Below are 24,277 nucleotides of genomic sequence, written 5' to 3'. Positions count from 1 at the left end.
AGAAAGTCTAGGCAGGAACTCGAAGGAGATGATGCAAAGACCATCCTAGTTTGCTCCTCCTACTGGCACAACATGCATTTGAATAGCACACAGAACAGCCAGTGCTGGGTTATCACCACCCATAATGTGCTAGGCCATTCCACATCAAAATGCACCCCAGGATTATCAATCTGGTGGGGCATTTCCTAAAATGAAATTCCCTCTTTCCAAATGATTCTCTTAAGTGACAAGTTAATATATAAATATTACCTTGCATGTCAATTGACCCTTTGCCAAACTGACAAACACATTACTATAAAATCATATGTTTTCTTTATTGCTCATCTCCCAAATCTCATATTATTATTACCATAAATTATATTTAAATATTATATTTAAAAATTATATTTAAATCATTATTATAAATAAAATTTGCAGATTTTTAAATTTATTTTAAGTTTCATAAAAACAGATTTATTTATACAATATATTCCTCCCAACTCTTTCAAAATCATCCCAATACAGAAATACACAAAAGCCCATACCCTTTTGTTTTCAATCTCATTAAAAAATAAACAGACATCTACAAACACAAAACAAATAGTAATAGGACAAACATAAAAATAGAAAAACAGTTAAAAAAATACAAGAAACACAGACATAGAGACACACAATTTGCTCCCATATAAAATTACAAACCACCATATTTAAGCAAAACATTTCTAAGGCTTAAAAAATTTACTTCTAAGCATGGATCTGCACAGAAGTGTGTGGTTTGTATATCCAGTGATACTCCATGTGAAGAAGAAACTAATCTTTCCTTTATGGGCAGTTATAGTTGGATTTATGGATGGGAGCTTGTATTTACTTACTCTTTCATAACTGGAACCCCATGTGGCTTAGATCTGTGCGGGCCCCATGCAAGTGGCCACAGATTCTGTGAGCTCATATGAGCCTATGTTCTTCTCGTGAAGGCCTTGTTTCCTGATATCCATCTTTCTTATGGTTTTGTTGCTGTGAAGAAACACTATGACCATGGCAACTCTTATAAAGGAAACATTTAATTGGGTTAGCTTACAGTTAAGGGATTTAGTTCAGTAACATCATGGTGGGACATGGCGGTTTGCAGGAATACATGATGCTGGAAAGGGAGCAAAGAATTCTACAACTTGATTCAAAGGAAATAGGAAGTGAACTGATGCCCTGCTGTCATTTGAACATTTATGAGTCCTCAAAGCCTGCCTCCACAGTGACACACTTCCTCAAGCAAGCCCATACTTACTCCAACAAAGCCATACCTTTTGGGGTCAGAGTTGTCTAACTCAGGATGAGGTATCTTTTTCCCTCAATTCTTTGACATGCAAATTCTGTGATAAACGTTAGCAACTGAGAAATACTCCTTTGTGTAAATGTACCACTTTTTCTACAGCCATTCATTCAATGACAGATATTTCAGCTATTTTCAATTTCTAGGTATTATGAGTAAAGCAGCAGCAATGAGCATAAATGAGCAAACGTTTCTGTAATATAATGTAGCATCTTTAGGTTATATTCCCAAGACTGCTATAGCTAGATCTTGAGGTGGATCCATTCGTGATAAACCACTACACTAATTTCTATAGTGACTGTGTATGTTTGCAATCTCAAACTTGCCAATTATAAAAATTTCCATTTTTTTAAACACTTCAAAAGTTCAGTCTTTAAAATATCCAAAGACTTCCAAATTTCAAGTAGCTCTAAAATACTCTCTTTATTGTATCTAAAAATCTCTCAAACTCTAAAGTCTCTCCAATTTATAAAATCTCCTTAAAATTTCAAAGTCTTTCAACTGTGTTCTGTAACACACATTCATTTTTATTCCAAGAGGAAAGAACCACAGGCTTACCTATGTCACAATCAGGCAGAGGAATGTTCTTCATTGAGATTCCCTTTCCTCAAATATTTCTAGCTTTAGTTAAGTTGGTCTGAAACCAGCAAGCATAACATCAAAAGCAAATTCATTATTTTTCCTTTGGGTTTTCTTTTCCCAATGTATCCACTAGAAATATATCTTTATAAAAATGTGCATTTCAACTATATCTTTTGGGGAAGACAATTTAATTCATGTTTTTCAAATAATGATTTATATCATATTCCTCCTAGTCTTCATATGTGAGTAAAAGTATAGGTTTTTCCCCACAATTTATGCAAAACATATACAATAATTAAAAATCATAAATTTTAAGCTGTTGCTGTAAGTATTATAGTTATTTACATATACTACACCTGTCATCTGTAGAAGGAAATGCTGAGTAGGTGTATGTTTTTTGCAGTGTCAGGACAAGAACACATGTTACACTTAGACAGTTCTCTCCCTGTTTCTGTTTCTGTTTCTTATGTATGCAATCAATCAAAGTAGTAAAATTATTTTATTTTATTTTCCAGTTTAAATTTAGATAAGAAACAAGGTTGCTTCACAAGTCAGTTCCAGGTCCCTCTCCCTTTCCCTCCCCTCCTCCCGTGCCCTCCCCCCCAAACCCCCACCCCCATTATCCCCTCATTCCCCCAGGGAGGATGAGGCCCTCCATGGGGGTGTCCATAGTCTGTCATTTCATATAGGGCAGGGCCTAGACCCTTCCCCAAGAGTTACGGTGAGAGTGCACCTCCCATTGTTCTATGGGAGTCCAAAGTCCGTGTGTATACTTGGGATGGGTACTGATCTGCTGCCCAAGGCTCAATAGATTACCTAGGCCTCCTCACTGACACCCAGATTCAGGGGGTCTTGATCAGTCCCATGCTGGATTCCCAGGCTGATGCCTGGGATTCAAGAGTTAACCTTTGTCTGGTCAGCTGTTTCTGGGGGGTTAAACCAGCCCAGTCTTAAGCCCTTTGATCATCAGTCCTCCCTCTCTGTTACTGGCTTTCTTGAGTTCAGCTCAGTACTTAACCAAGGGAGTCTGCCTCTTCTTCGATCAGCCACTAAATGAAGTTTCTGTTTCCCAGACTCTCTGGCCATAGGATTATAGGCTGGCACTCCACAGATCTATGTCTAAAATCCATATAAGGGAGAGTACATGCCATGTTTCTCTTTTTGTGACTGGGTTACCTCACTCAGGATGGTTTCTTCTAGTGTCATCCATTTGCCTGCGAATCTCATGATTCCATTGTTTTTTTTTTTTTCTGCTGAATAGTACTCCATTGTGTAAATGTACCACATTTTCTCTATCCACTCTTTGGTTGAGGGACATCTAGGTTGCTTCCAAGTTCTGGCTATTACAAATAAAGCTGCTATGAACATAGTGGATCAGACATCTTTGTTGTATGAATGGGCATCTTTTGGATATATGCCTAAGAGTGGAGTTGCTGGGTCTTGTGGTAGGTTTATTCCCATTTTTCTGAGGAATCTCCATACTGATTTCAAAGGGGCTGAAACAGTTGGCACTCCCACCAGCAATGTAAGAGTGTCCCCCTTTCACCACATCCTCTCCAGCATAAATTATCATTGGTGTTTTTTACTTTAGCCATTCTGACAGGAGTGAGATGGTATCTCAGAGTTGTTTTGATTTGCATTTCCCGGATGGCTAAGGATGTTGAGCACTTTCTCCAGTGCCTCTCAGCCCTTTTAGACACCTCTATTGAAAACTCTCTATTTAGTTCTGCAGCCCACTTTTTAATTGGGTCCTTTGATGTTTTGGAGACTTGCTTCTTGAGTTCTTTGTAAATTTTGGAGATCAACCCTCTGTCAGATGTGGGATTAGTGAATATTTTTTCCCATTCTGTGGGCTGCCTTTTTGTCTTGCTGACTGTGTCCTTTGCCTTACAGAAGCTTCTCAGTTTCAGTAGGTCCCATTTATTAATTGTTGATCTCACTGTCTGTGCTACTGCTGTTATGTTCAGGAAGCTGTCTCCTGTACCAATTCGTTCAAGGGTACCACCCACTTTCTCTTCTAAAAGGTTCAGTGTGGCTGGATTCATGTTGAGGTCTTTGATCAATTTGGACTTAAGTTTTGTGCATGGTGATAAACATGGATCAATCCGCATTCTTCTACATGCCAGTCTCCAGTTATGCCAGCACCATTTGTTGAAGATGCTTTCTTTATTCCATTGTATATTTTTAGCTTCTTTGTCAAAGATCAGATGTTCGTACGTGTGTGGGTTAATACCCGGGTTTTCAATTAGATTCCATTGGTCTACCTGTCTATTTTTGTGCCAATACCAAGCTGTTTTCAGGACTATAGCTCTATAATAGATCTTGAGGTCAGGGATGGTGATGCCTCCGGACGTTGTCTTGTTGAACAGGGTTGTTTTGGCTATCCTGGGTCTTTTGGTTTTCCATACAAAATTGATTATTGTTCTTTCAAGGTCTGTGAAGAATTGTGCTGGGATTTTAATGGGGATTGCATTGAATCTGTAGATTGCTTTTGGCAGGATTGCCATTTTTACTACATTGATCCTACCTATCCAAGAGCATGGGAGATCTTTCCATTTTCTGAGGGCTTCTTTAATTTCTTTCTTTAAAGATTCAAAGTCCTTATGATACAGGTCTTTCACTTGTTTGGTTAGCGTTACCCCCAAGATATTTTATGTTGTTTGTGGCAATTGTAAAGGGTGATGTTTCTCTGATTTCTTTTTCAGCCCTTTTATCATCTGTATAAAGTAGGGTTACTGATTTGCTTGAGTTGATATTGTAGCCTGCCACTTTGCTGAAGGTGTTAATCAGCTGTAAGAGTTCCCTGGTAGAGTTCTCTGGGTCATTGATGTAAGCTATCATATCGTCTGCAAACAGTGAAAGTTTGACCTCTTCCTTCCCAATTTGTATCCCCTTGATCCACCTTTGTTGTCGTATGGCAATAGCTAGAACTTCAAGTACCATGTTGAAAAGGTATGGAGAGAGTGGACAGCCTTGTTTTGTTCCTGATTTTAGAGGAATTGCGTTGAGTTTCTGTCCATTTAGTTTGATGTTGGCTGTTGGTTTACTGTATATAGCTTTTATTATGTTTAAGTTTGTCCCTGTTATCCCAGATCTCTCCAAGACCTTTATCATGAAGGGGTGTTGGATTTTGTCAAAAGCTTTTTCAACATCTAGTGAGATGATCATGTGATTTTTGTTTTTCAGCTTGTTTATATGGTGGATTACATTGTTGGATTTTCATATGTTGAACCATCCCTGCATCCCTGGGATGAAACCTACTTGATCGTGGTGAATGATTGTTTTGATGTGTTCTTGGATCCGATTTGCCAGTATGTTATTGAGTATTTTTGCATCAATATTCATGAGGGATATTGGTCTGAAGTTTTCTTTCTTAGTTGTATCTTTGTGTGGCTTGGGGATCAAGGTTATTGAAGCCTCATAGAAAGAGTTTGGCAAAGACCCTTCTGCTTCTATTGTGTGGAACAATTTGAGAAGAATTGGTATAAGCTGTTCTTTGAATTTCTGGTGGAATTCTGCACTGAGGCCATCTGGACCTGGACTTTTTTTGGTTGGGAGACTTTTGATGACAGCTTTTATTTCCATAGGGGTTATAGGTCTATTTAAATTGCTTATCTGTTCTTGATTTAGTTTTGGCAAGTGATAGCTATCCAGGAAGTCATCCATTTTCTTTAAATTTTCGAATTTTGTGGAATACAGGTTTTCAAAGTATGACCTAATGATTCTCTGGATTTCCTCAGAGTCTGTTGTTATGTTACCCTTTTCATTTCTGATTTTGTTAATTTGCGTGTTCACTCTCTGCTGTTTGGTAAGTTTGGACAAAGGTTTGTCTATCTTGTTGATTTTCTCAAAGAACCAACTCTTCGTTGCATTGATTCTTTGTATTGTTTTCATGGTTTCTACTTTATTGATTTCAGCCTTCAATTTGATTATTTCCTGGCGTCTACTCCTCCTGGGGGAGTTTGCTTCTTTGTGCTCTAGAGCTTTCAGCTGTGATGTTAATTCTCTGGTATAACTGTTTTCCTGTTTCTTCATGTCAGCAATTAGTGCTATGAACTTCCCCCGTAGCACTGCTTTCAAGGTGTCCCATAGGTTTGGGTATGTTGTGTCTTCATTCTCATTGAATTCGAGGAAGTCTTTAATTTCTTTTTTATTTCCTCTTTGACCCAGGGATGGTGCAGTTGAGCATTATTCAATTTCCATGAGTTTGTAGGTTTTCTGCAATTTGTGTTGTTGTTGAATTCTAATTTTAAAGCATGGTGGTCTAATAAGATGCATGGAGTTATTCCAATATTTTTGTAGCTGCTGAGGTTTGATATATTACCAAATATGTGGTCGATTTTTGAGAAGGTTCCATGTGGTGGTGAGAAGAAGGTATATTCTTTTTATGTGGATGAAATGTTCTATAGATATCTGTTAATCCCAGTTGGGTCATTACTTCTATTAGACCCTTTGCTTCTTTGTTGAGTTTCTGTCTGGTATTCCTGTCTAGTGGTGAGAGTGGTGTGTTGAAATCTCCCACTATAACTGTGTGGGGCTTTAGATGAGATTTAAGTTCTAATAATGTTTCTTTAACGAATGTGGATGCCTTTTTATTTGGGGCATAGATGTTCAGGATAGACACTTCATCTTGGTGGATTTCACCTGTGATGAGTATGTAATGACCTCCTTCATCTCTTTTGATTGATTTTATTTTAAAGTCTAGTTTGTTAGATATTAGGATTGCTACCCCTGCTTGTTTCTTGGGTCCATTTGATTGAAAAAATTTTTCCCAACCTTTAACTCACAGGTAATGTCTGTCTTTGAGGGTGAGGTGTGTTTCTTGTGTGCAGCAGAAGGAAGGGTTCTGTCTTCAAATCCATTCTGCTAGTCTGTGTCTTTTTATGGGTGAGTTAATGCCATTAATATTGAGGGATATTGATAACCATTGATTGCTCATCCTTCTTCGATTTGCAATGGTTGTTGGTGGTGGAATTATGTGTGGAATTTCACCCCTTTGTTCTTTTGGCTGTTGGTAGAGAGGGATTCTCTAATGCTTATGTTTTTCTGGTTGTAGTTAGCTTCCTTGGGTTGGAGTTTTCCTTCCAAAATTTTCTGTAGGAATGGGTTAGTGGACACATATTGGTTGAATCTAGTTTTGTCATGGAATATCTTTTTTCTCTGTCTATAGTGATTGAGAGCTTTGCTGGGTATAGTAGTCTGGGCTAGCATCCATGGTCTCTTTGTGTAGGTAGAATATCTATCCAGGACCTTCTGGCTTTCAGAGTTTCCATGGAGAAATCAGGTGTAATTCTGATAGGTCTGCCTTTATATGTTACTTGACCTTTTACCTTAGCTGCTCTTAATATTCTTTCTTTATTCTGTATGTTTGGGGTCTTGATTATTATGTGGCAAGGGGATTTTTTTTTGTGGTCCACTCTATTTGGTGTTCTGTAGGCTTCTTGTACCTTCATTGGCATGTCTTTCTTAAGGTTGGGAAAGTTTTCTTCTATGATTTTGTTGAATATGCCTTCTGCCCCTTTGAGGTGGATTTCTTCTCCTTCTTCTATACCTATTATTCTTAGGTTTGGTCTTTTCATGGTGTCCCATATTTCCTGCATGTTTTGTGTTAAGGATTTGTTGGATTTAAGGTTTTCTTTGTTTGGTAAATCCATTTTTCCTAGTGTATCTTCAACACTTGAGATTCTCTCTTCCATCTCTTCTATTCTGTTGGTAATGCTTGTATCGGTAGTGCCTGACTGTTTGTCCAGCTTTTCTATTTTCTGCCTTTCTTCAGATTGTGTTTTTTTAATGTCTCTATTTCTGTTTTCAACCCTTGCAGTGTTTGCATTGCTTCTTGCAATTTTCTGTTTATCTTTTCATCCATTTGTTGCCTTTTATGAATTTTTTGGTTTGTTCTTTCCTCCATTTCTTGAATTTTTGGTTTGCTTTTTGTTTCTTCCATTTCCTGCCTTTTTTTGGTTTGTTTCTTCTTCCACTTTTTTCATTTTTTGCTTTGTTTTTTCTACCATTTCTTGCATTTTTTTGCTTTGTTTCTTCTTCCATTTCCTGCCTTTTTTGGTATGTTTCTTCTTCCAATTCTTGCATTTTTTGCTTTGTTTTTTCTTCCATTTCTTGCATTTTTTGCTTCGTTTTTTCTTCCATTTCCTGCCTTTTTTGCTTTGTTTTTTCTTCCAATTCTTGCATTTTTTGCTTTGTTTTTTCTTCCATTTCTTGCATTTTTTGGTTTGTTTTTTCTTCCATTTCTTTGAGGGATTTTCCTATATCCTCTTTTAGGGCCTCTATCATTTTCATGAAAGTGCTTTTAAGGTCATTCTCTTCTGCTTTGTTCGCGTTGGAATGTTGGGGTCTTGCTGGTGTGGAGTCTCTAGAATCTGGCGGTGTCATATTTGTTTTTCTGTTGCTGAGTGTGTTTTTGTATTGTCACTTTCCCATCTCTTCTTCTAGTGGGAGCAGAAAGAGCCCCTTACTGGTCTGGGGACCAGAGTTCCCTTTTGGTGGGTGCTAGCAAGTCCAATAATCTGGTGGTTCTTCTGTTCCTTGTCCAAGTGCTGGTCCTGTGGGTGGAGAAGAACAGGAATCTGGGGCGCTTAGCCTACTACCTGGTCCCCTGGACCCTATGCTGGGTCCTGTTGTACCTGATCCGGAACCACTACTCCCCTGGTCTCCCTGGCTCCACTGGTTTCCTGGTCTCGTTGGCGGGAGAGAAGACCTGGAGTCTGGGGTGCTTGGCTTCCGCCGGGATTGGGAGCTCTGTGCAGTTCCCAGACGATCTGCAGGCACTGGAACACAGGCTGGGAACCCGGCCTGTTTACCTGATGCTGCCCGAGGAACAGCTGCTTCCCTGGACTCCCAGACTCCTCTGGTTTCCTGGTCTCGTTGGTGGGAGAGAAGACCTGGAGTCTGGGGTGCTTGGCTCCCGCCAGGATTGGGAGCTCTGTGCAGTTCCCAGGCGATCTGCAGGCACTGGAACACAGGCCAGGAACCGGCCTGTTTACCTGATGCTGCCGGAGGAACAGCTGCTTCCCTGGACTCCAAAGTAGTAAATTTAAAATAATACACACAGTGAAATGTTTTATGTTTTCTCCAATCTCTAACAATCAGAGTTCCAGCAATGCATTTAGAAGGTACTCTGAAAGCACAGTCACTGAAAGATGTGCATAATTCTTCCATCTTCATATTCAGTGTGTAGCTTAAGTTTATAGAATGCAGAGGAGCAGATAAATATGTAAAGAGGCTAAACTAAGTTTGAATAGCAAAACAAAATAAAAATACCAGTTAATAAACTTCAGTTAAAAATTTCTTAGTACATAAAATGAAACATTCGTTTATGAAGTAAGTGCTCTATGAAAATAGTCACAAGTAGGCCTAATAATAAAACTTGAAAGACATGAATGAAATTGATAGACTTACAGTCAGAAATGCACAGCTACAATTGAAAGGTTACAGTTTCTCTTTATTAGCAATTCCTGAAAAATCTTTACAAGAACAAACTAAGAATTTCATTGTTCCCATTCCAAAGTCAATGCATACTCTGAGGCATGAAAAAGTCCTATTTCGCCTTAAATAGTTTGTATCATGTAGCATGTTTCTCCTGTTCACAGTAGAAAGTAATTATAAGAAATGTATGATTAACATGCATCTATATTGGCATCTAGCAGTCAGCAATCTTTGAATCAAAAGTAATTAAAAGAGTACTTGAAAATATTTGAAAGGACAGGAAGGTATGTTGATCCTTGTATATGAAATCTGAGTTTTGAATTCTTACATTAAATGAAGAAACAAAAACCCAACAGTAAAAACTTGCTTATACAATTTTCTGTACAAATAACTACAAGAAGAAAGGATAAAATAGTGGACATAACCCCAATCCACAAAAACAAGCAAGCAGTAATAAATGTTTACCAATCTATCATCTGGTTCATCGAAAATATTAATGAAATGAATATCTAATGAACAAATGCTGAGAAAAATGAAACCCAAAATTTTAACATTGGGAAAGAAATAAAAGTCATATACTCAGTAGTAACTGTCTGCTTTCCCACAAAGATTTCCACAGCTACCTATGACTATTTAAATACAAGTTAATTAACATGGAATAGCATGCAGCACTCAGTCCCCCAAGTCTTTACTGGATACATTTTTTTATTTAAATTAGAAACAAGCTTGTTTTACATGCCAATCCCCTTTCCTTCTCCCTCCCCTCCTCCCCTGACACCCCACTGACCCCATATCCCACCCCCTCTCTGCTCCCCAGGGAAGGTGAGGCCTTCCCTGGGGGATCTTCAAAGGCTGTCATATCATTTGGAGCATGGCCACGGCTCTCCCCTGTGTGTCTAGGCTGAGAGAGTATCCCTGTATGTGGATTGGGCTCCCAAAGTCCATTCGTGTAATATGGATAAATACTGATCCACTACCAGAGGCCCCATAGATTAACCAGACTTCCAAACTGACATCCTCGTTCAGGGTGTCTGGATCAGTCCTACGCTGGTTTCCCAGCTATCAGTCCGGGGTCTATGAGTTCCCCCTTGTTCAGGTCAACTATTTCTGTGGGTTTCTCCAGCTTGGTCTTGACCCCTTTGTTTATCAATCCTCCCTCTCTGCAACTGGTTTCCAGAGTTCACATTTTAACTCTCAATAGTCACTAATGGCTGACTAGCTGTAAATAATTGCTTTATGACAGTAAATTTTGCTAAGCAGGTTTATCTCTGAACAAGGAAATAAGAGATCATTGTAAATCAGGTTTATGAACAAAATTAATGACTTAGAAATGAACAAATTTATAAAGGAAACACAAACAAATTCAGTGTTTAATTGTGGAAGAACTAACGTCAAAACCTGTCACAGACCCTGATGAACATTAAAAAAACAGAAAGAGTAGTCATTATGAATACAACTAGTACAGCCTTAACATGATTTTAATAAATCCTTCAATCTCATGTATGATATAAAAGTCTGTAGGAATTTAAGAAAGGAAGGCAATTTTTTTCAAACTAAAGTCACAAAAGTCTTTCATTAGTAGGATTTTTTTTAGAAACTCAAGATTCCAGAAAAAGTCTGACAAATCTAATGTACAATATTAAATTTAATAACCAAAAAAATTAAGGCATGATAATGCAAAGTTCAGCACAGCAGCACTAGAATGATCATAGAAGAACAATGTGTCTACTTTGAACCCTTTTTATTTGCGTCCATCAGCATAGTAAGAAACTCTTATTCCTTTCTTTTCCATTCACTATTGCATTTACTGTTGCAAAAAATTAAATATTGCATTTACATAGTTAATAGAAGTTCAGTCCTACTTACGTCTGAAATGTAACTAGAAAAAATTCTAAGGAACCTTAGTTCTGTGAAAACAGTATGTAGTGATGACAATGACAGAATGCAAATCTCATACACATTTTTTCTTCCAGTCCCACAGACACAGAAAGTTTTCACTTTATATAGTTTAAAATATAGTTGCCATCTATCTTGGAGAGCTGCAGACTGTTACCTCTTTGTGTTACTAATTCTTCTGTATTGTGAGAGATTGTTTATTCACATCCTGTCTTCCAAGAACCCATCAGGTAGGCACAACCGGTCTCCTTGCTGCTGTTGAGGTAAAATAAGTTCTGGCATGGTTTCTTTTTAATTATCATGCCATCCAACAATAATAAGTAGATTCCAAAAATGCAGTGTCCTCTACTATAGTACCAAATAGTCAGATATCGTAATTATGGATCATGTACCTCGCTCTGGATAACTGACTGTTTTCTTGATGAATGTATATCCTTACATAATTCCACATACAAGGAATTTGTAAAGGCACTTTGTACTTCTACAAAATGAACCCTCACATAGAGCTAAATACACTCTACAGAAAAGTGGCTCCTATCTTTTAAGAGCAGATGCTATACAGATTTTTCATCCTAAAATATGTATAAGGTTAATATTCTTGCGATCACATTATAGATAGGAAACAAAGATGTATAAAGATCAGATGACTGCTTCAGTGAAATTCACAGAGGGTCTGGACACACTATTAGCTTCATACAATCTATTTTTTGTCAAGAGGATTTTAAACAGCACTCTGCATACCTTTCAAAATTACTTATGTACTTCTCAGTTTGTTTAGTAATGCTCTAATTATGTTTAATATTCCCATGGTATTATTAAGGCAGTTTATTGACTGGGTTGTATATACCAAGTTTAATAATGCTAGTATACATATTCTCTTTCCGTATTGGAAAAACTTTCATGAAATATAATCTCATCAAACAGAGAGACACTTTACAATTATTATTAGCATTATTTGATCCATCATTGAGCAGTGTACTCATGCCCATGGATTTCTGCATATTTGTGCTGATTTAAAATTAGGGCGTGGCATATTACAGTAAATTTAGCATATACTCCCCATGTGTATTTCAACTCCTACATAAAATCTTTAGACTGTTTTTTTCTGCAGTCTGTATTTCACAACCCAGAAGGCATTTTGGACCCAGGTGGGATCCTGAAGGTCATTACAGTTTTGCCACATTTTTTTACATGTAAAAGATAAAGCAAATAAAAGACACTAATGTAAGATGAAAAAACAAGCTGTATTATTTCAACATAGTGATTGAATTCTATCAATCAAGACACCTTTTGCTGTCAGAAAAGAAAACAAGAAAGTCATGTATGGATGAAAATAAGGCTTGGGGTAAATTAATCTAAAAATGTTTAATCTTTAAAATAAATGTGTTTCTAAAATTGAGGCATATGAACCAGGAAATGCAAACAGTATTGGATAAGGCCTGTCTAGACACTGGTATCTGCAGTATGAATATTGAATAATAAAATTGAAATGAATAACATTATGATACCATCAGGTAAATTCATGAAAGTATAAATCAGAGAGAGTGTCACTGTAAGGATGGAATGCAAACAAAGCTTGTGCTTGCATTTGGAACTTTCTAATCAGTGAGTCACCTCATCATGCCAACTATGAAAGTCACTTTTTTCCTAGCAGTCAAGTTTAATTTTGCATCTTAGAAGCTGTCTTCATCATTTCATTTTGTGACCAAATTTCACTTTCATTGTTTCCAAATACAAGTGCTGTTTTGGGTTAGGTATGAAAGATCTTAAAGGGTCCCTTCAAAACCTGACACATGGAAGGCATGGGGCCCCAGCTGCTGGCTCCATCTGACAGGTCCTGGAAATATTAGAAGGTGTGTGAGCCTACTTCAAAGATACAGGTTATGTGGAACATTTCCTTGGGGGTTTACAACTTTTCCTGGACCTTTTACTGTCTCTGTTTCCTGTCAAAAGGGACAAATTTTTGGCGCATATTACTTACACCATGGTGTTCTACCCAAGAGCATGGGTCAAAGCAAACATCAACCAATTATTCTGGAAATGGGCATCAAAATAAATAATTCCTCCACGGTTTAATAAGGCATTTTGCCATTTCAATGAAAAGTCCAATAAATTGCTTATTTATCAAAAATTGTAAATTGAGGAGCATTCAAACAATAGCAATGAATTTCATATGATACAAATTAATCTAATAGTGAGACATAAATGCTTTACTTGTGTGACCTCAAATAAGCCAACATTACTCTATGTGAACATACAACAAAGCAAAAACCTGGAAAGGAATTTGAAGTTTTACAAATTGTTTCTGGTATTTGAATATTTAATTTTAAACATAGGGTGATATGTGAGATTTGGGCATATATAACGTATTTGTAATGATAAATTGTTAGAGATGACTAATTTTACTGCCATGTAAACTGCTGAAACATGTATTTTTTCAAATCAAATAATGCTGGATATGTTGTATATATGTGTGTGGTATAGGTACACATTCATGCTCACAAGTATGGAAGATGGGAGGACATTCTGTTTTCCCTGCTCTACTAGTTTCTGACTTATTTCTTGAGACAGAGTTTATTACTGATCCTATAGACAAGGTTGTGACTGAAACCAATGGAAAACAGGACACCCTCATTATTATTATTATTATTATTATTATTATTATTATTTTGGTTTTTTGAGACAAGGTTTCTCTTTATTGTTTTGGAGGTTGTCCTAGAGCTCCCTCTGTAGAACAGGCTGGCCTTGAACTCACAGAGATCTGCCTGCCTCTTCCTCCCAAGTGCTCGGATTAAAGGCACGTGCCACCATTATTATTAAAGCAGTATATACCATTCTTGCTTTGCAGAAGTAAAATGGCAGCTTAGTTTTGCTGATCAAGTCACATGACAAATCAAAAGCTAAATTTACCAGGCTCTAAAGTAGTACTGTACACATTAAATACAAAACCTTACTCTACCTGAATTATGTTGGCAAGATGTTTATCTTTCAAACCAGAGACAAAAAAGCAAAAGGATCTACCTAGACTGAGAGGTCTAATGATCCTTCCTTCCTTCCTTCCTTCCTTCCTTCCTTCCTCCTCTTCCTCTCTTTCTTCTTCCTTTCCTTTCTCCCTCTCCTCTCCTTTGCCTAACCTCTCTCTCTCTCCTCCCTTTCATAGGAATAAAGAATGTTAACATTTGATGAAAATGTTAAATGGAGAAGATATAGAATCATGAACACATTTTCAGACTCTCAGCATAATGTTAAAACATATCAAAACACTACCCAAGATAGGAAGAGATTGGAATATTAAAAAAGTATGCTATTAATCGAGAAATGTAACATAAAATCTATTTTAATTTCACGTATATGTGACATTATTAACAGTAGTTGTATATTAACATCAATTATATGATTGATGGTATTCACTGTGATAGGTCCATTATTTGAATTTGATATGAAAATGCTGACTATCAACCCTAGGACCCTAGGAAACAGTCTACACTAAATTCTGTGCGCAGTCTCACTATGATACACTCACACATGCATTCATCACACAAGGATTTTGTCTACCTATCTCGATCTATCTCCATTTCTCAATTTGTAAGAGTCTCTTTTCTATCTGGTTTATTTTTTCCATGACTGGTATATGACAGAAGTGTGTGGTATTTGTCTTTATACAGTTTGTGTTGTTGTTTTGGGTTTGTTTACTGTTTGCGTGCTCATGCTTTTCTTCACTTCCTTCAACTATACTAAACATTGAAGAATTTAGTTCTTTGTCACTTAAAAATTATGAATGACAAACATGCAAAATCAATAATGAATGACATGGAGGAGTGAGTGTGGGTGGGTGTGTGGTGGGGACATGGGTGTGGGTGTGGGTGGGTGCTTGCCTGCCCATGTGATATTTATTTTTAAATCACTCCTTTGTTGAAGGGTATCTAGGATCATTCCGAACCTTAGCTATTTTAAATAATCCTCCAGTGAGCATGAATTTTCAGGTAGCATTGCTTTCATGCGCTGACTTTATTTTCATTGTGTATTTAATGCGACAGAATGAAACCTGAAGCATATATTAATTTCATATTTAGTTTTCTGAGAAATTTGCATATTGTTCCTGAACTCTCCATACTCTTGTATATTATCACAAATTGTTTTCAAATTTGTCTTTTTCTTCATGTTATTAGGCTCTAATCCTTGTACAGTGTTTATAATGAACCAAAGAAATGAGTAAGAGATAATTATGAATTTTATGAAGTTCGACTCATTCTTATACATTTCAATTGTCTTATTGTATCTTTTCATTGAGAAGATAAAATTGAGTTGGTGTATTTGTTTAAATAATGGGTTATTATTTTCAAGAAGTATGGATTTTATTATTCTTATGCGTCATTAAAATATCCATAAGATTATTGTTTTCCCCCCAGGGGGTTTGAAAATTTTAGTTTGTCATTCAGTATGTAAATTTGTGTAATCTGCTGCTCTGGATAGTGTTTATGCTTAATACACTAATTTCTTCCTTAATTGCCTTTCTGCCTGTGCCCCTCTTAATAATAATTGGATCATGAGATCTCTTTGGGTGGGAATATTCCACTCAGATATTCCTCTCTCATTGCCGGAGGTAATTATTGTCAGTTAGATCCTTGTGAACTAAACACAATCACCATCACAGGACTAAAACAACTTGTGAGTAAGCGTGTCTCCAGAGTGTGAAGTATATTATCTAGAAATGTATTCCACATGTTTGTAGTCTATTATCTCCGAGATTTGCAGTTCTTATTATCTTTTATCTCTTGATTATAGTTTCCACCTATTCTTAATCACAGCCTGAGAGAATATTCCCAAATGTTTCTTCAACAGTTTTCACAATTATACGGAATGCAAGAAAAAGATTAAGAGAAAAATAAATTGTAGACAGCCTGTAAGGTGAGAGAATTTACCACAATACAAGATCTGGTAAAATGGACTCTCACAAAGAACTCAATCAAAAGCGGAAGAATGGTGTTCTAGGCCCTAAATTAAACTCCTGTGGTGAAGCTCTCTACTTCCTATATTAAATAAATCAGCTGGAAATAAAGCATATGTATGTATATACATATATTTGAATACTTCATGGCATTCTACTGGTTCTGTAGCTCTTAAACAGAGCAATCATCTCTTGTTTTAGTGCCTTCCATGATTCCTGCTGCTGAGAATATTTTGCATTTAGCCTCGCTCTGTTCTTAGTTCCACATACGCGAGAAGCAAGGGTTTCTGCTGATGCCAGCTGACACGCAGGTGGAGATACTGTCTCTGAGGCCCATTCTGAAGGCAAACTCTTGTTGATTTGGAAACTGGCTCTTTACCTGCTGCAGAAACTTGTAATGTTAGTATATTACAGACAGCCATTGAACCAGGACAAGCATATTGGCATCTGTGCACATTCTCCAAAGCTACATCTGGTGTGCTATCAACATAGGTCTTTTATCGTTCATAAATCCCTTGGTGACTTTTCCTTCAGTGCTGTATATGAGCTCTGCAGTAGACTGGACTGCATACCCATCACCTGGGAGTGTCACGTCACCACTTTATTCAGAAGTAATATATTTGGTCTTCTAAGTTCACTTATTTTATAGAATTTTTTAAAAATTGTGTCTAAAAGTACTGGGAAAAGTATTTCTGCTAGTTTTGTACATCTGAAAATAGTATTTTTCTCTGAATTGGCAAGGCAATGTAATATGTATAAATACGGAATAATAGAAATAATGTGGTATTCCATTTTAAGACACTGCTTCACTGTGTACAAAATTCCATTTTTATGACTAAAGCCTTTAATGCCATCATGATTATCCAATCTATTATAGATGAATACCTCCTAGATTTTTGGTGTAGTTTTTGTTCATTTGTTTGGTTATTCATTTGATTTAATTTATTTTTTTCTTTATTTGAGGCAGAGTCTCATTTAACTCAGGTTGGCACCAAGTTCATCAAATGGTGCAAGATGACCTTGAATTGCTAATCTTCCTCCCTGAATCTCTCAAATTCTGGGATCATAGAGGTGCACTTGTTTTTTTGTTGAGCTTTCATTAGGCACACTTCATATATCAGATTTTTTAGTAGTTCTCCTATGTTGGGCAATGAATAACCTGTGTAGTTAGATTGTCAAAGTTATTGGACTATCCCTTCCATAAGCATCAATCTCTACTTTTTAATACCATGAATACTGTAGTAGATAAGACAGTTAATACACATTTATTTCATTTTTATCACCTAAGTTTTGTTCATACATGTATTTGTTTGCTATAGTTTTACTTATTAATCATTTCTCATTATAAACTTAGTTTTCTTTTTTTTTCCTAGTTGCCACTTTGCAAAATAGGTCGGAAGAAGTCAATAGGCTCAACATTTTTGCTATAACATGCGCTATGCCCTGTGTTGGATCATTTGGTTTGGTTTGTAAATTCTCACAGTCTTGAACATACAAATACCATCTCAGGTTTAACATCATTCTTTCCTAAGGATTGGCTCTCTGTTGGATATTTTAAAGAACAATATTAACGCCTGTAGAGACAAATGTTTTCTTCTTCACATTCTGAATAGATTTAGTTATAGTTCCTCTTAAAATGATAAATAAGTAGAAATTCTGCTGGGAAACCTAACCTCCCTATTGAAAAGGGGGTTACTTTCATCATATTGCCTCCCCTACTCTTATAAAGTAGCTAAAATTACAAATATTGTCATATTTCTGTCACACTGGCTGTATACATGTGACTGATGAGTTGTGCTTCACACATATATATATTATATATATAGTATCCTTCTATAATTATACAAGAACAGTTTTCTTCACTATATATTCTCTTTCCTACATTCTTCCTACAAATGAAAACTTCCCTTAATCTGCACATGAAATTTGTACTTGACAATTATATTTTTCTAGGCATCAGTGATAAAGTTGGAGATGTTTACCTCTCTGTTCAGATTTAAATTTACTAATCAAGATAAAGTCATAATTTGGGCTAACTTTTATTCGCAGATTAGAATATCATGCTGTTAAGGTACGAATGAAATTTAAGAATGTTTCTCCAAAAGTTTGCCCATTTAAAGTTTGGTCCCCTGTGTGGCATTTGATGTATTATGAGTTTTAAGAGTTGGACTATACTGGGACAACTTCAAAGTATCCATGGCCCCATCTTCAGTAAGGCACATTGTTCTCATGGAGTGAAGTCTTATTAGAGCAAGATATATGAGCTTTTGAGATGTGTTCTGAATCTTTACTTGGTTTCCTGGTTTAAAATGTCATCTGTCTATCCCTTATATCCTCTGGCTATTGTAGCGCCATCTGTCATGAAATCTTTACCAAAGCTAAGTTAGTAATGAGGTACATCCCCAAAAACAGTGAGGTAAACATAAATTACTTATCTTTATAAGATTAATGGCTTTGGATATTTGTTATAATAAGAGAAAACAAATTGTATATATTATTACTGTAAAATTTAAATGTGAAATACCAAGGTAACCTATATGATACTCCTGTATAAACAGAATGGCTTTGCTAGGGAGAAAAGCTCTTAGTCCTCTTGGACTGCATTGTTTCTAAACTGGTTGGTATTTCCATACTTACACAGTCCACTATAAATTATAGAGATTTTATAGTCACTTAAATCTTATATTAATAATTTCTCAAAGGAACTGATTTAGTATGAATCAGAATCTAACCCTTGGTTACATTAGAAAGGTGAATGAATAATGAGGTTTGAGGGTCTTCATGATACCATGTATACCATGGTTCAATCTTCAATATAAAATTTTGTTTTCCTTTGGTGATGATTAAGGCAATTGCCATCTCATACATGTTCCCAACAATTCTGTTACTAGAAAAGTTTGTACGGGTTTTCCTTTTGCTGTTGTTATTTTGTTTATGTAGCTACTTCTTCTATTTCTGGAGTTGGAAATTAGAGCCTTGTGCTTTTAAAACAAGTGCTCTATCATAGGACTGAATTCCAGCCCAGCATTATTCTACTTCTAATTCTAAGAAAACACCTGGTTAATATACTCTACTGTGATAACCTGTGGCCTAAGCTTTCTTTTGGAGAAAATGTTCAGCAAAATTTATACATATATATATATATATATATATACATATATATATAAACTATTTTAAAGTAAAGATCAGAAGTTTGTCTTTTTAAGGAATTATAAGTGATAAGTGAAGTTGTCAAAAGTATGGAGCTAGAATTGTTTACTTTTCTCTTCACTTTTCAACTCAAAAAAGGAATATAATCTTTTTGCATTGCAGATATTTTTAATTTGCTAAAATTATTATGTAATCATAATTTATAGGTTATCAGTTATATTTATTTTAACAATATTATAAAACACTTATTTGGTGAATAATATTTAAATGCATTTCTAAATTCTACTGCATTTCAGTAAATAATATAAATTTAATAAATTAAAAATGATAAATGTGGATACAATAATGCATTTATAAAATATGTATACTACAATATCATAAAACTCACAAATAAACACTAAGTATAGACACATATTTTCTAATATTTGAATTAGAAAAATGATATTATCTATGCACTACTTCTATTGACATTCAAGTAGTAACAGCCATGAAGATTCTAAAATTTATGTGGAGATAAAATAGACCTTGATTACTCAAAGTGCGAATCCAAAAGAGCATTGTAAAGATTCTTGATGCCAGACTTCAAAATTTCTTCTCAAAGTACCAGGACACTGAAAAAAGGATGGGCATGTGGATTGCCAAAACACAAAGTCACAATAATCTGTCTAGTATTATTTACCAGTCCAGAATGCAGTTTTTTAATTTCTTCTGAAGTGAAATATTCCCTTATGACGTAACTCAGACATCTCAGATTCATCCAGCTAACATGATAACATTAAATTACCACCTGACACAGTAGACAAAGATAATATTTTGAGGAATCAATCATTCCATATTCTGTATTGGCATTCTTTAGAGAATATGCATGGACATTGTTCATTAAACAGCTAGTAAAATCTACATCCGTATTTTTAACAGAATCCAATATTTAAACTACAAAGTAGTTTCACTTGTGTTTTATATTAATTGAAGCAACATTAAGAAAATGAAAACAGCTGTGTGGTAGTGGCACATATCTCAGAACTCAGAAGGCAGAGGCAGGCAGATCTTTGTGAGTTTGATGTTAGCGTGATCTACAGAGCTAGTACCTGGACAGCTAGGGCTGTTGCACAGAGAAACACTGTCTTGGAAAAAAAGGAAAGGAAAAAAGAAAGAAAACAAAAACAGTTATACATAACTCTCAAGAAAAAGTTAATACAATATCTCAATTATTATTCTGTTTATGAAATTTAGAAATTGAGTATGACAAAATGAGCCTTCTAATTCAAGGACAACATTTATATTCCAAACAACGGAGTTCACAAATGAGCAGCAGTCAAAGAAAAACACCTCAGTTCCTTCCCCGGGATACTACACCTTCAAGTAGATAAAAAGAAATGGAAATCAACAAAAAAGGTCATGAGACGGTAGAAAGTCAAGTACATAGTATGCTGGAATCATGATGAGCTGATAGTTGGTTAGGTCATTTGAGGGTCAATCAGGTTCAGTGCATTTGTATAGGAAGGTCAATATGACTTCATATACAAGTCCTGAAGGGAAGTTAATGAAGTAAGCTTGAATTAAAAATACAAGGAAAAAGAAGATATATACATAGTTATGTGCACCTAGACATATACAAAAAAACCTCTTCTGTAACAGGCAAATGTATATACCTTATATTTTGAGGGCCTACTGTTCTCTTAGGTGTTATGAACGTAATCAGAGAGCTGTAAGTACATAGTGAGTGTGGCAATGTTCCAATAAAATGTTACAAATAGAGTTATGCTTCAGTTTGACAACCCAGACCTGATGTAAATGAAAAAAAATGACCAGGAGGGGAAGCAGATCACAACTTAAGCAATGGCCTTGAAAAGGAGAGAGGAGGTGGGACTAGCAGAGAAGTGGTGGTGTGTTGATGATGGTTGTTAGCTCAAAACTAAGTGTGAAAGACAGAGGGCAAGAATTTGCACAGGAGAACAAACACGTACTGTAAAACTAGTAAAATATCTACTGACCAGTCTGTCTTCCTGAAGGAAATAAGACACAAGGATAACGTAAGTGAGTGAATCTTAGGAAGGAGGTTTTGAGCTTTAAAAGAAGGATGATGAAAGAATCTTATGTTGTAATTGAAAGCAGTAGATGTAAGATAACAGTAGAAATAATTATATCCTACTAAGGTACCCAGTGATCAAGTTAGAATGTTACAGATGTATTATTTTGATTTGTTGTCTACTATTTTTATATTTTATAAAGCATCAAATAAATTTTGACATATTTTGACTCATTTAACTTTAGCCTTCAGAATGCTTATCATTCATCCTAAGGGAAAATTGTATTGTTCTAATACACTAGAATAATATTTTGAGAGTGGATAAATACTCATACCTTCTATTGAAATGATTTTCAAATCTAGAAAATTCTGCTCCCATTAGCACCTGTGCAGTGTGTGCTCCTATTACCCAATGTCTTTGTGAACCATTGCAATGAATCTGAATTTATTTGGAGGGTTTCTGACTTGTGCTTTAATGATGTATTTCTTCTAGAAGAAAACAAGCATAATGAAATATATTATGTCCAAAATTTATCTAATATTTTCCACCAATGAAAAGTAAATCATTGAGTTAGAATGTACTCACATTGGTTTTACGCATGTTACACATGGATTGGTAAATCAAAGCACGCTTCCAAAGATAGGAAATCAACTGATGCATCAGGCAGAGAGACATGGACAGGAAAATGAACCTTCACACTGACACTTTTCCTCTTGAAATAATTTAATTTACCAGAATTTGAAAAGACTTGTTACTTGAATATAGTCATATGCTAACATGCTGAAAACTGAATACAGATTAACATTAAGTGTTGCTACCAGTCCTTCAAATAAATGTTAACCAGACTTTTTAAGACAGCAGGTGTACCTTCCTCTCTGGCTCAATTTTGTTTAATATTAACAATACTTAAATTGAAATAGATGTATGTGCACAGTTTGATACAGAGCTGTATTTTGTTTTCCTCTGCAGATCTGCTACCCAGTTGTCAGCAGCTGAATTGCCAGTTTAAATGTGCAGTGATCAGAAATATTACAAGATGTTACTGTGAAGATGGATTTGAAATAACAGAAGATGGGAAAAGCTGTAAAGGCAAGTATGAATGTGACTCTCTGTATTAGTTGGCATGTTATTATTCTAGCCAAGTATGTGAGATAAATATATTAAGACGAAAGAAGATGTATTTTGGCTCACAGTTCTTGAGGCTCCGGACCCTTTTAAAAAGCAACAAAGTATTTCAATATGAGTATATGATAAACAAAGCCTGTACCCCTGTACCATAAAAAAATAGAGAACTGGAAGGTAAATGTCCAAATCTCCTTCAAGAACAGACCTGATAACCTGAGATTTCCTTCTGGGTCCCATTTGTCTACATGCTTCTCCATTTCCCAATACGGAAATATGTCAAGTATGACACCTCAATTCTTTTTCCTTGAGATAGCTTTTACAATCCAAAGAGAAAGCAATATCTAGTACTTGTATACAGTCTTAGTTGAGAAACATTTAGTGAGGTATCTGAAAATAATCATTAGTCAGGTTAAATATTAACAGTTCTTTTTTTTCCTGAAAATTTAAAGGTTAGCATTATCCAGAAAACTTGAATATTATATGTTCATTTTTCCAGTTTTCACCTTATTTTTCCATAACAGCAGATTTTGAAAATAATGAAATATCGTTTTCCAATACCAAACTATATTTTATTATGTTTAACTTCATAATTGGTTTATGGTTATCATATTGCTGCTGTGTAGTATAAATCTAATTAAATAAGTTGATTATTATGTATGTAATGCTCTTTAAGGTTTTGACATCAATAACTTGGGATCTTATGTTTAATTAATACCACAGTAATCAATGTAAATATTGACTTTAACATCATTTCCATTTCTGAATTCTGATTTGGGGGCCTAGGTGTTGGTTATGCCAGGCTTGTCTAGCACGATGAGTTCCTGGGTTTTAATCCAGCTCTTCAAAGGTTTCAGTGCTCTAGATATTCTGAGCATGGTTCAGCAAGTAGTCATCTTCCAAAATGATTTATCTGCAACACTGAAATAATATAGGTCATTGCTTTATTATTTTGAATTTAATGATATGAATGTTAATGTGTGTATAATTTTATGTACTTATAAACACAATATACTGTATGCATTCACATAATTCTGAATATATGCATATTTATGCACAAATATATACTTAAATCTGTTAAATATATATGCTAAGATATATTCATAAATTATGTAAATGCAATATATAACAAGAAGAGAACACTGCATTGTGAAGACCACTTATAAATACAATTTTGTTTTCCCTAATTTAATTTTATTGTGGTGATTATTTTGCCACTTTTTACCTTAATACAGAATTTTAGACTTAAGAGAATTGTGAAAGAAAAGATTTTTCAAAATACTAGTGTCAAAAGCATTACAAACTAATATTTTAGTGACTCTTCTGTTGTAATAAAACACTTTGACCAAAGCAACTTACATGAGAGTTTATGGTTCCACAGGTATAACAGCCCATCACCAGCATGTTAGGAAAGCATACTGACAGACAGGCATGCAGGGAGCTAGGAAAGAGAGATCATATCTTAAACCACAAGCAGGAAGCAGAGAGAGTGGGGATGGCATGAGTCTTTTAAATTTTAAAACCCTCTGTGACAAAAATGACACCTTTCCTTTCAACATTCTTCATTCACTCAAAAATGTCTCCTCAAACAGCATTGACTAACTGTGGATTGAGCATTCAAATGGACAACACTGTGGGAGTTATTCTCCTTCAAACTCAAAACCTTAGTTCTACGTGATTCGTATTTCACGAAGAGGCTCCTTCCTTTTTGAAAACTTATTTCGGACCTGACTTTTGTTTATTATTTGTTTTCTGGGAAACAAAAAATATTATAAAATTATTCATAATCAAATATTTACCTTA

The 24,277-nt window shown here is 35.5% G+C and overlaps 1 protein-coding gene across 6 annotated transcripts in view; it reads left to right on the top strand.

Annotated features, from left to right (window-relative positions):
* Lrp1b (LDL receptor related protein 1B) overlaps window positions 1–24,277 on the top strand; it is a 1,890,041-nt gene that overhangs the window by 806,010 nt on the left and 1,059,754 nt on the right. For all 6 annotated transcript variants that reach the window (XM_040745299.1, XM_040745298.1, XM_040745301.1 and 3 more), the window contains exon 4: window positions 22,322–22,441. In XM_040745299.1, the coding sequence (XP_040601233.1) occupies window positions 22,322–22,441 (120 nt within the window). The remainder of the gene's footprint in view (window positions 1–22,321; window positions 22,442–24,277) is intronic.

Source organism: Mesocricetus auratus, unplaced genomic scaffold (genome assembly GCF_017639785.1).
Source record: "Mesocricetus auratus isolate SY011 unplaced genomic scaffold, BCM_Maur_2.0 Super-Scaffold_100004, whole genome shotgun sequence".
Classification (NCBI taxonomy): Eukaryota; Metazoa; Chordata; class Mammalia; order Rodentia; family Cricetidae; genus Mesocricetus; species Mesocricetus auratus.
This window is presented reverse-complemented; position numbering and strand designations above follow the sequence as displayed.